Raw genomic sequence first — 13,275 nt, 5'->3', positions numbered from 1 at the left:
CAGAGCACAACAAAAAAAACACTGCTCATTTACTGTTGCTTGTTTTAAAATGTCAGCGTTTAAAAAAAAAAATAAATGAATTTGAAGGTTTTAAGTATTTAATTACATTAAGAACAAACATTTTATCATAAGCAGCTCTTCTATTGTCACTGACTAAATACGCAGCTTTGTGCAACTCTGAATTGTGTCTGTCTATTTGAAATATGATGTCTACTCGTGTTTAGAAACGTTTGTGTGAATAATGTACTATTACTATCTTATGTATAAAAAGGAGAGTTAACGAAACACAAGTGTAGGCCTATCACGTGGAATAAAATAAAGATATTTCACCGAAATGCAACAGCCGTGACGTGTTTTTGTATGAAATCGCCTGGACTGAATGTGACAAACCCGCCTCGGGTAGGTGTGCGACAAACGTCAGCGAAACTACTCACTTTTATCAACGGCATGAGGTATTACAACAGAGAGGCGGGGCAGGATGGTACAGGTTGTATAATAGAAACTTCCTGACTTGGGATTATGAATTAACTCTCAGGGTGTGTGAACCAAGGTAACTTTCACAGGTAATCAGTGAGGCTGTTCTCAGAATAGCTCCAGCATGTTGTTAGTTACACAAACTTTGAATATTAGGAGAGATGAGACTGTCTGGGGGATAGCAAAAGGCAATAATTATATAAACTAAACAGTGGACTGATAAGAGAAGTATGTGGGAGGCTCCAGAGATGGGGTGGGTGAGGATTGCTCAGGCTTCATGCCCCCAGAGCGTCGTGACGAAATCTGACTGGAATGTAAATAAAAGCAGAATAAATGAGTCAGCATTTACTCTGGTGCCGTTCTAAAGGGCTATCCATCATAGTGCTGAATAAATCTGAACTGAAGGTCACAAATGGAAGCTGATGATTATTTAGATAAAAGGTGGGCAATATATGGCTCTGGGGCCAGAAATGGCCCTTCTGTGACGTCTTCAGAGGAAAACAGAGCAGCTCAAAATAAATCTTTGACAATCGTTTTGTTATTGAATCTTGTGACAAGTGGAACCGAAGTCTCCCATGAAGAAACCGTCCTGATTTTAATATTAAGTCTACACATAGCCCACATTCATCCTGAATGTTCAGGAAGTTTCGACCTCAGCGGTGATGTCAGGTTCTCCTGTAATACAGAGACAATAAATTCAGTCCCTGAACCCGGTGATGTTTAATTTATCTTGCAAATCCTAACTAAACATAGACGTTTAGTTCAGTTAGATGTCTACTAAACCTTTCATTTCAGGCTCAATTTTAGCCTAGATGTCTGAGCTTTTTAAATGTGATTTAGACATATTTTAAAGAAAAACTGTGGGCTGCTGTGTGTACTATGTTTATGTAAAATAGATCTACACTTTTTTTTAAATAATCATAACCAAATTATTTATAACATAGTAAAAATTTCATAATCTTAGACTAAGCAGTGTATTATCTCATGAATCCCAGGATGGAGTTCAATAAAACTTTCATAAAGTAATTATTGTCCATCCACACCTGATCAGTTTCTGTCAGGTCAACCAAATTCAAGATGGCCGCCACAGCTGAAGGACAGTAGGACAGAAAAATGACTATAACTCAGTCAGTTTTGCAAATATTGAGCTCAAATGAAAGTAGTTTATAATACATTTCCATGTGATACAAACAGATTTTTGCCCTAAATTTCAGCTCTAGCTGGAAGCAACCAGATTCAAGATGGCTCCCACAGCCAACTAATCCCAGAAAGAACAAACATGGCTCCATCTCGGTCAGTTTTACAGATATTGAGCTAAAAATAATCGAGTTGAGTTGTTTTAAGGGCACCTTATTGTTCAGCCAGAGAATAAAGGCGAACCGTGGGCGGGCTTTCCGGTCCCTTCTTTCGGGGCGGGGCTTCTTTTCCAGCACGCACACCTGGACTCGGGAAGCGCGGTGACGTCAGCAGGTATTGTTCGGAGGAATGGCGCAGGAATGCGGCTCAGAAATCCTGCTCGACCTGTCGGGTGATCGGCGCGCATATATCAGTTTGAGCCGAGGAGAGGCGACGGCTCAGAGGAGGTGAATCTCACAGCGTTCATTTTACACCTGCCTGGCTGAAACGGCGCGAAAACAACAACAATAATGTCAGAACTCAAGAGTATTTTACCCGACGAGGAGGCCTTCGCCAACTTTAAGATGCAGTGTTTATCAACCGAGAACTGGCATAACAAATATAACAAGAACGAAATGCAGGTGTGGATAGAACATCCTCAAGGAGCCCTGTATGGGAACAACGTTCCTAAAGTCCACAAGATGAAGGTAAGACCGTTTTATTAACTTTTTAAATTATTATTATTATCATCTTAAAGCTTGACCGGTTACTTTAAAGTTATATAGAAGTCCACAGAGGGCACCCCCAGCCGGGCGGCGGCCATTTTGAGGGACTCACTTTGTTGGGAAACTTCAGGTTTACAGAGACTTTGCTCCTGTGTGTGTTTCAGTGTAAGATGACGATAAAAGACGTGTCAGCCGCCACCATGTATGACGTCATTCACGACGGCAAGTTCCGCAGCACGTGGGACCCCAACATGCTGGAGAGTTATGACATTGCCAGGCTTTCTGAGAACGCTGATGTGGGCTACTACTCCTGTAAGTCCTTTTTTTTTTCGCACCTTTTCTGTAAGCTTTAGTTCAGTTTCATCCTCTGCACCAAGGAGAAGCCCATTTTTGAGTGCAGGGTGACCATCACTGGCAAAAACACTCTCTCCCGCCTCATAACTTATTAACTTTTGGAGTCTGCTCCATTCAAGAAGACCGCCACGGCCAGCTGACCTTAAAAATGTCAATAGCTTGGTCCGTTTAACAAATGCCGAGCAAAATGTTTGTGTGGTAGTAGCTGAGACTGATCCCCAACACATACTCTGAGTGCTGACAGAGATCTCTGTTAGAGCTATTTGCAGTCAACTCTTGCCTGTCTGTTAGTCAAATATCTCACAGAAAGATTCATTAAAATCTCTCAGACAGATTTCAATGAATCTCACAGGAAATAATCAGTGGCTGTTCCTCCTATAGGTGACTGAGTTTTGAAAACATTCCAATTCAAGATGGCCACCACGGCCAAGTGACCTTAGGAAACACAAAAGTGGCTGTAATTCAGTCCATTTTCGAAACATAGGGCTACATTTTGGTGTGGTAGTAGCTGAGGTTGAGCATAATGTTATATTTCATATTTGACAAAAACTAGTCTAAAACTCTTGCATGAAATATACGTCCTTTCAAGGAATGTAGGCCTTTAGATAATCCCCCCCTTTTTTTTCTAACCAAAACAAGGGGCGTTTTTGTCTAATATTGTTCAGTCATCGCTCTCTATTTTCCATTTCTGCTTATTTAAAACCTGTTGCTCCTGTTTACACTTTCTTCAGTTGAAGATTAAGTGGCTTCTTGTTACACAAGTGTGTTTGTTGTCACAACAAAAGCCAGGCATGGCTGCCAGAGTGGACATTTTTTACAAGTTTCTTCTCCTTCTCCTTCTTCTTCTCCTCTCTGGAGGGCTTTGTCCAAAGCCGTTAAAGAACCGAGATGTTGTGACTCTGCGATCGTGGCAGGTGAAGGATGATGAGTACATTATCATTAACTTCTCGGTCAAACACAAGGTACGTCACCTCCGTCACAGAAAAGCCTTTGTTTCTGCAGCTTTTTGGACACGTGTCTTAAAGCGACAGATCGGATCTTTGTTAGTGGGATTATGTGAAAAGGTCCTGAAAAATTAATATCTTACCTTTCATAGATAGCTCTTTGAATGATTCAGTTGGAGGAAATGAAGCTGAATTCTGACCGAGCAAACAAGCTAACGGTAAATAGGTCCAACACCAAATACAAAAAAGATTGCTGCCGCCTAAAAACAACTTAATTTACAAAATATCAGAGTGGTTCATGCAAACGCTGTATTAGTAACATTTACACCACCGCTGATTTTATATGATATGGTTCTAGCGACAGCAGCAGCTAGTTGTATCAGTTCAAGTGCTGCTTCGGTCACGTCCAGCTGTCCTTCATACGCAACTTCCCATTCTTAATCCATAAGGTTTAATATGATGTTGGTCCAACATTTGCAGCTTTAACATCTTCAACTCTTCTGGGAAGGGTTTCCACAGGTTTAGGAGTGTTTATGGGAATTTTGGACCATTTTCCCAGAAGCTCATCTGTGAGGTCAGACTCTGATGTTGGACAGACGGCCTGTCTCTCAGTCTCCGCTCTAATTCATCTCAAAGGTGTTCTGTCAGATTGAAGTCAGTACCTCCGGTTGAGGTCTTCCACACCAAACATGTCTTCCATGTCTTTATGGACCTTGCTTTGTGCTCTGGTGAACAGGAAGGGACCGTCCCCAAACTGTTGAATGAAATTGTCCAAGATGTCTTGGTCTACTGAAGCATTAAGAGTTCCTTTTACTGGAACTAAGCGGCCGAGTCCAACTCCTGAAAAAAAACAATCCCACACCATAATCCTCCCTCCACCAAACTTTACACTCGGCACAAAGCAGTCAGACAAGAACCGTTCTCCTGGCAGCAGCCAAACCCAGACTCATGATTCGTCCCTCCAGAGGACACGTCTCCACTGCTCTGGAGTCCAGTGGCGGCGTGTTTTACTCCACTGCATCCGACTCTTTGCACTTGGTGATGGAAGTTTTGGATTCAGCCGCTGCCATGGAAACCGATTCCATGAAGCTCTCTACTCTCTGTTCTTGAGTTAATCTGAGGACCACATGAAGTCTGGAGGTCTGCAGCTGCTGACTCTGCAGAACGTTGGTGACCTCTGTGCTCCTCAGCATCCTCTGAGACCGCTCTCTGATTTTTACGTGACCTACCGCTTCATGGCCGAGTTGCTGTCGTTCCCAATCACTTCCCCTTTGTTACAAAACTACTAACAGCTGACTGGAATATTTAGTCACGACTGGACTTATTGCTCTGGTATCATCCCATCACGGCACCACGCTGGAACTCACTGAGCTCCTGAGAGCGACCCATTCCTTCACAAATGTTTATAGAATCAGCCTGCATGCCTAGGTGCTTGATTGTATACACCTGTGGTCATGGTAGGGATTGGAACACCTGAATTCAAATGATTTTGATGGATGAGAAAATGGTGCATATCTGCCAGAATAACCATGTGATGCGGAGCTAACAGCGGCGTTCACATGAACCACTGTTACATTTCTGAGATCGGAAAGATGGCAGCAGTCCTCTTTGGTCTTGGTTCCATTCTGACTAGCTGTAAGCTCATCAATCCAGTCAGAGTTCAACTCTTTTCTCCAAACTCGGCTTATTTAAAGAGCTTTCTACAACAGGAAAGAACAAGTTTTTTGTTCATCTTCTGTCTACTGAAACGCAGTTAACCACATTTTAATTATCCTGATTGTTTGATGTGATCGTGTCGACACAGAATAAAAGGGTTTTTGTGGAAGTCTGTTTGTCCTCATTGTTTTTGCAACCATTTTGGCTCCATCACAGTCACATCCGCCTCGCAGCCAGCTTGTCAGAGCCGTTTCCATCCAGACTGGATATTACATCAAGCCCATAGGACCAAATAGCTGCACGTTCATCTACCTTTCACAAGCTGACCCAAAGGGTAAGACCATCCACCTGTACTTCCTTTAATTCAGCCTGAAAATGTTTGCTTTCCATTAACTTGTTTGTTTGTTTTTTTTTGTTTTGTTTTTAGGTTCTCTTCCAAAGTGGATCGTGAACAAAGCATCTCAAGTCCTTGCCCCTCGGGTACGTATCGCCGCGCACGTACCGCCACAACTAGAGTTTAGTTGAACACATGTAGTCCGTGTCAGCGTGTCGGTCCGCGAGGGCGTGTGTGTCCATGAGAATGTAAAAATGTGTACAGCAGGCGTATGCACATGTGGGAGTGTGAGTTTCATGCGTCTTTAAAGGACAATGGTAACCACGGAAACGCAAACGAAGGGCCTGCCCAGGTAAGGAGAAGCTCGGCTCGAGGTGTTGCCGGGTCTCCCAGCAGAACTTGTTCCCCAGGTTTCAGAGCTTGCGTAAATTGAAACCGTTCAGAGGGAGCTTTATATGTGTGGTTGTGAGAAACTACCACTATTTAGGTAAACAAAATCAAAAACAAAACATTATTATTGTTGTTGTTGTTAATACCAGTAGCAAAAATGCTGACAGTCTGAGAAAATATTGCACGGGGTCGAGTTTACAGAGATTAAAGGCAAAATTAAAATGAAAAACTGTCATGTTTAGGTTCCGCTTTTTAGAATCTGTTTGTCCAGCACAATATTTACACTGTTTGTTTTCAGTTATTTGCTGTATTTGGTTTCATACTTCAGAGTTGGTTAGTAATAAATCAGGAAAAAATAAAGAGAAAAAATTGAACAAAACCATCAAACAGAACAAAACTGACATAAATTAGGATCGAATCTTGAAAATGGCGTCACGTTCGTCCGCATGCAGCATGACGAGATCTGTTAGAACTCTGAGAATGTTCTGAGGAAGACTCTCAGCTGCTAACATCTCAAATTGTTGCTCATTATCTGTGAAAACGACCAAGTTGTTGTCATTTTTTGGTGCTGGTAAATGCTGATGAGCTGGTGGCCCCCTCAGATGAGGTTGGAGATGAACATCCAGTGAATAATTTCTGTGAGTTTCAGTAAAATCTGTCAAATGGTTCATGAGATATTTTGCTAACAAAGTCAGTTTGCTCTAGTAGTTCATGGGAAGATTTTAAACACGGATCTAGCGTGACCAATTAGCATTCAAAATATGCAATTGGGTCAACTTTCTACAACTACCACTCCCCATTTTTAGCTTGGTATCTGTAAATGTTACTGAGTTACTGTGCTTTATAAGGTCGACTAGCTGTGGCAGCCATCTTGAATCAGGTTAACTCCAAAAGGTAATTAGTTGTAGATGCAAATCCAATGTTTCCTTTGAGAGTTTGATTAAAATCCGTCACAAGATACTGTCAGACAGACGCACACAGACTCTGGTAATTACATTATTAACAACAATGACTGAAACACAACCTTTAATGAAGTTTGGAGTTAAAAATAAAAAGATCTTCACAAAAACGTAACTCGTCCAGCTCATCTCATTTGTGTCATCCTGCTGAAAGGTGGCTGAAACATTATGAGTAAAAACTTTTTTCATGGTAGTTTTTAAAAACAAATTAGGTGAGCATGTTTCAAACTAATTTGTAAATCAAGTTTTATATTTATTCTCTCCTTCCTTCTGTGTCGCCTCCGTCCTCCCCAGGTGTTAAAGTGTGTCCACAAGGCGGGACAGAACTACCCAGCGTGGAAGCAGCACAACTGCCCCAGCGTGAAGCCGTGGCTCCACCCGGAGCAGAACAGCCTCCCCATGATGGATCCCTCCGAAGTGTCCATACAGAGAGCCGACTCGCTAGAAAACGTGGACGAAAGCTCCAAGGTGGACGGCCAGGCTGGCGAGGACAGCAGCTAAAATCACGCAGAGGAGGAAGACGAGGGAGTGTGGGAAATAGAATGTATAGATTTTTTTTTTTTTTTTTTTAAAGGACGTTTGGACTCTCGACTCTGACCACCTAATACTTGAGTTTTTCCAAATCAGTGTGCCTTTATTATTGGATTACAAAGAGCAGGAAGTGTTTACAGTTGTCTTAACGAGACATAGTTTTTATTCAGCTCAATCCAGCTGAGTGGTGGGCTTTTATTGTGACCATTGAAGCACTACAACGGATTCTCTGTCAAACCTTTTCTTTTTGTAAGATAATTTAATGTTGTATCCATGCAGAACACAAAACATGTAAAAAAAAAAACAAAGCATAGCTATCTACTAGTAACTTTAATGTCTGTTAATTGGTGAAAACTGACTTTTTACATGTTGAAGCAAAAACTCGCTTTTTATGTTAATTTGGTCAATCAGAATGAAAAATCACTGATTTTCTGTCACTTTAACACAAAACCTACAGTTGTTGAGCTCAATGCGGCCAAACGTCACAAGATTTATTAAATTTTTTATTTTATTTTTTTGATGAAGACTGTTAAAAGGTTTGTCGAGATTAACCCAGAAGTTGTGCAATCGGTGAGCAAACGCTAAACTCTCACTAGCGCCGACAGAAGAATGTTAAAATATAAAATTGTAAATAGCGTTTTGTCATTCGAGTGTCACTTTACCTAAATTTGAATCGCCATGGATGGTGTATTTTATTGTATTCGTTCCTCTAAGCTGAAGACGTCAGGATGACTCTGCGATGAAGCCCCACCGGCTGAGATTCAGAGCATCTTTTGTTTTGTTTTTTTGTTCTTGAATAATTTGAAAAAGCTTGACTTTTTTTGTAAATAAACCTGACAAGCTTTGTAAGCGCTGTCACCGTCTGCATTTTTCCTGTGTCATTCAATCTCAGGAGAAACCAACCTCGGGTCAGCAGAACAAGTTTCTCCACTCCTACCAGTTGAAACCAGTTTGAGTCCGACTCTGGGGAAGGTGTTTCTAGTTCACAAGAAAAAATGTTACGGGAGTTTGAGCCGTTTTATTTCTCACCCTTTCAGTGTCATCTCTTTAAACCTTACATTAAAAATAGTTGAATATCTTGTAAAATGTTTGGTGTACAAAATACAACAGAAATGCAATAAGCAGGCATTTATGACTGTTCTGCATACACATTAGTTGTTTTTTTTTGTTTCTGAATCATCCTGTGTGCTGAATTACAACTAAAGGTACAAATCTGTAACACTCTGAAAGCACCGGACGGTCTTTGGTCAGAATTAAAACCTCCAAACAAACAGACACCTTTTTTTCCAACCTTCACCACGTTACAGCTGAAGTAGCACACTTTAATACCACGACCGTAAACAGCTCAGCACCTAAAATATTCAGCTTTAAAACTGCAAATAATGATTTATCCCAGCAAAGAGCATGTAAAACGTTTAAAACACGTATTATATTAAAGTGAGAATTAAAAAGCAGTCCGTATTTACCCAACTTATTTCATACACAATTACAAATACTTGTTAAATATTTAAAACTCATGTTCAATATCATCATTAGTTTTTTTAAAGTTTACCAGCAGTCTTGCACTATAGTTTCTATAGTTATAGTGATCTGTTGGTGTGACTGGGATGACTCTCTGTGACTACCACAACAAATTGTAGCTAAATGTCTGTAAAACTGACTGAGTTATATATCTATATTTGTATTAGCTGTGGAGGCCATCTTGAATACGATTGACTTCAAAAGATAATCAGATGTTGATGAACATCCAATGATTACTTTCTGAGAGTTTCATCAAAACCAGTCCATTGGTTCAGGAGATATTTTGTTAACAGACAGACAAATGAACGTAAATCAGTATCGCCCAAGCTGTCATGGCATCGGTCAATAATTAAGTGCATGCATTCTTTTGACATTGTTTGACCAGAACATGTCAGTATGATAACATAAAAAATGTCAACATTTAAGGCTCCAGGTGAAATCAGAGCGAACCCACTGAGTACACCCAGGTGAAACGACAGCCAATAAGCGTGATTATTTTTAACACTACAATAGAAAACCTAATTCCCTAACATGGAGGACCGTGAATGGGACTGATGAGTCATACATCTGTCATCTCACAGCTGAGGCAGAACGAAGGCCAGAGTCTGTAGGAGGAAGATAATGAGGCTCTGCGAGGAGTTGGTTCAGTGCTGCCATCTAGTGCACGGTTCTCTCCTTCTGCCTCTGGTAGTCTGAGGGAAGAACAAGGATCGTTGTCATTTCACTGCACAAGTACCAGCATATTACCTTTTACCAGTAAAATACAGTTCAGTTGCTTTTAAGATACATGTTTTTTTTATTTCTGTTCTCAATGTTTTTTTTGTTGAAGTCATTCAGGAAAATCGGTGCGATTGTTATCTAAGAATGTGGGCGTTCAGCATGCTGGTTTCTGCCCATCACGGCCAAATTCTTTAGAGATATGCCGTTTTATTTTTCACACCTCAAACATGAAATTTTGATTTGTGCATTTGATAAAAAAAAAAAAGAAAAGTAGAAAGCATCGACACACTGGGCCATGCCAAAAACCACAAACATTACCTCCAAAACATTTATGCTACAATCAAATTTTAGCTCGGTGTTAAAGCAAGAGTTTATATTCAAACTGTCCTTTGCTCTCCCAAAACAACACATCAGCTTGTAGAATTAAAAAGAACAGAACAAAACTAAGTATAAATAAAATCATTCTGTTGACCTGATGTAGTAAAGAAAAACTTACTGTAAGGAAAGAAGCGAACCCTCATCACAATTTCTCGTGCCGTTTTCAGAATCTCTACAGCCTGAAGGAGACAAATGTTATGATTTTATTTTTTTATTTTTTATTTTTTTTTATGATCTTGTTTTTATCTTTGATTTCAATTGCACTGTGTAGCACTTTGAGATTTTTGTTAATGAAAAGTGCGGTATAAATTGGATTTATTATTATTATTATGAGCAAAATGCTGTTTCTACACACTAGTGTGTTTTGTTTGTGTCTCAACACGCACATTTACCAGATGTTAAAGGTGTCTACATGTGCCGCTGATAAAATCCTCCGGAAACAATATAAATAATGACACATCAAGCCTCTGTCTGTAAGTTATAAAAATGCTGAAACATTGTAACGTTTGGCTTTATTTAGGACAAGAAACATTTTTTATTATAGTTAGAATATTTACTTAGTGTTTTATCAAAACAAATTAAAGTTACAATGAAGATTTACTGAAGGTGAGGGTGTTTGGTGTTAACCCGAGGGTATACTCGTTCAAACTGAAGGAACGTTTAGATTTTACAGCTCTTTAATATTAGAATAATCTCCTTGTCGGCTCAAATGTAACTAAAGAATTGACTCAAATATCAGTTCAGTTACATAGCTGTATGTTGTGGGGTTGATTCCAAGTGTGGTATTTGCATTTTTGTTTTATCTTTACCCAAAGAATGTCACTACATCCCCCTTTAAATTTGAGTGTCCAAAAAATACAAAAGTCTTTTTAAACCTTCTGACTTACTCGTGAGTGCTCTATGTCTTGGAAATCCACATCGTTCACAGAGAGAACCTGATCCCCCTCCTGGAGCCCCGCTCTGTGGGCATCTGAATCTGGGACCACCTGACAACACACGACACACACTTCAGACAAATTATATACGACAACGTGGGCCTTTTTGAAAAAACAATTCAACAGGACAATAAATATATAAACCAAGTAAAAACTGTCACCTTGGATATAAAGATCCCTAACTGGGATGCCTTGCCCCCTCGGATGTTAAAGCCCAGCTGTGCTCCGGGAGGTTTCTTCAACACGATGGTGCGAGGAAGGAACTGGGAGAGCTCGTTGTTGTAGTCAGGGTGATGAACCCGCTAAAAGCAAACAAAGAAAAGACCAGCTGACAATTTAAAGACTATGCAGGCTAGATTCAGTCTGCATACCACCACACACATTCACAAGGAGAACATAGAATCTCCAATAATTTTTAAATTTCTACATAAAAAAGAAGCTTTAAAAAGTCACTATTTCAGAAAATCTTTTAGCACAATGAACCATCACCAATTAAAGATTTCTGTGCTTGCGTTCCCCTAATTTGGTGAAATAAATAAATTTTATCTATTTAAAAGCAACGTCGATGCATCAATATTAACGTTAGGCTCCAAAAATAAGCAAATGTATAAAGCATCATATTATTAGCAGGAGGTGAATCAGTCGAGCATTTGTGTATTCTGAACCTAAGATGTGTTTTTTCCTAATATTCCATTAATGAATTGGGAGATTTCTTTTTACCATACTGGCTAATATTTACCTGACTTTAGATTTTGTGTGTTTCTCGTACTAATAGAACTGGTACAACAACAAGGACACATCGGGGAGAAAAATCTACAGCAACTGAAAGTCAAAACCAAAACTATTCAGTGTATTTACAAGAATAAAGAGCCAAAACCAGGAAGTAGCTAGTCACATTTAACATCAGATACCATGAAGATCTCAGATATAAAATCAATGTCATGAGAATAAATTATTTTTTAACTTGACTGAATTTTAAACACTTTCTTTAGTTACAGACTAGTTTAAAGCAGAATGTGTGACTGTGCTGAAATGGGTCATACCTCTTGTGGAGGAATCCATGCTGGTGGGTTTTCATAAGAAGGCAGAAATACCACTGGAAGCTGATAGTCATCATAAGGAATTTTCTGATCCATTGTTTACATAAACTCCACCTGAAAGAGAAACTCACAGGTAAAAATGAAGATTTACTGCTCTCCACCTGAACGACGTTATCACAAGGAGTTCATGCGATTGTAAACTATTTGTATCGAAGTGACAACAACATCACAGACTGAGCACAACTCCGAGTAAACCTATATTGGCTTACAGTAAAATAATACAATATTTAAATTCGTTATAGGAGATAAAATTACACGAGAAACATGAGAACCAACCCAGAAGCTAGCTACATGCTAACACCACTTCGGTTAACTGAACTAACTTCTCACCGTTTTCCTAATGTTTATTACATATTTCACTTTTATCACAAAATTTAAAATAAAAGCACAACATGACAGTTTTTTTTTAACAACAAATACATAAGTCTAGAATGTGAAATATGTTTCACCGACCTGGCTGAAAAGGCTACCAGCGTTAACTTGAATGTTTTGTGTTTTGATGTTCAGCTCAGCTCAGCTCACTACCGCCACCTGCTGTCCAGGAGGCCGCACGCTGTTACTGCAGCAAAAAACTCCAAATTCCCCTCATCAGACCAGTTCTTATGACAACAAAACCTGATTTTTTTTTTACACCTTTGTAAACTTTCTCGGAACTTGACAGTGTTTCAGTGAAATACTTTCTTTGAATTAAAAGAAAGTGCATCTTATTTTTTCTGTTTTTGCATCCTGGATTCAAAGATATGAAGGATATTTTTGCTTTTATAAAGGAGTAAAAGCCTTAGCGTCATCCTCACTTCTGTCTATTATAGAAAAAAATATATATGTTTTTTGTTCGGTGGCCCTTTGCTGTTCTAAATTAACTGTATTCCTTACATTGCCCCTGCTTCTAATTTAAAAACTAAATACTTCACTTCTTCCAGCATGTTTAAAATAAGCAATCCACTTAGATTCAAGCAGTAGTTTGTTAAAACTTTATCACATTTCCATTATCAGTCCTTTGGGTTTGTGTATTTTAAAACATCCCTATCTGTGCTCTCAACCCATCTCACAAGACATTCGTTTAAATGATTATTTTATTATTGCTGCTGATTATTTACAGAATATTTATTCACAGTCCAAAGTCATTTATTTTTCTAGT

The 13,275-nt window shown here is 39.4% G+C and overlaps 2 protein-coding genes across 2 annotated transcripts; one reads left to right on the top strand and one right to left on the bottom strand.

The window, feature by feature from the left end:
* The first annotated feature begins 2,007 nt into the window (after positions 1–2,007).
* stard14 (START domain containing 14) lies at positions 2,008–7,829 on the top strand. Its single transcript, XM_017408301.3, has 6 exons — positions 2,008–2,297; positions 2,480–2,627; positions 3,528–3,631; positions 5,486–5,603; positions 5,697–5,749; positions 7,247–7,829. The coding sequence occupies exons 1-6, from the start codon at positions 2,121–2,123 to the stop codon at positions 7,451–7,453; spliced, it is 807 nt and encodes a 268-aa protein (XP_017263790.1). The 5' UTR covers positions 2,008–2,120; the 3' UTR covers positions 7,454–7,829.
* On the bottom strand, positions 7,582–12,685 carry pdzd11 (PDZ domain containing 11). Its single transcript, XM_017408194.3, has 6 exons — positions 12,591–12,685; positions 12,081–12,191; positions 11,199–11,339; positions 10,990–11,088; positions 10,221–10,281; positions 7,582–9,696 (listed from the first exon to the last, which is right to left on the bottom strand). Exons 2-6 carry the CDS (start codon positions 12,171–12,173, stop codon positions 9,662–9,664), a joined length of 429 nt encoding a protein of 142 aa, XP_017263683.1. The 5' UTR covers positions 12,174–12,191; positions 12,591–12,685; the 3' UTR covers positions 7,582–9,661.
* Between the last annotated feature and the right edge of the window lie 590 nt (positions 12,686–13,275).

This window comes from Kryptolebias marmoratus, linkage group LG9, assembly GCF_001649575.2.
Source record: "Kryptolebias marmoratus isolate JLee-2015 linkage group LG9, ASM164957v2, whole genome shotgun sequence".
In the NCBI taxonomy this organism is placed as follows: domain Eukaryota; kingdom Metazoa; phylum Chordata; class Actinopteri; order Cyprinodontiformes; family Rivulidae; genus Kryptolebias; species Kryptolebias marmoratus.
Note: the sequence above shows the minus strand (reverse complement) of the source record. Positions and strands in the feature narration are given on the sequence as shown.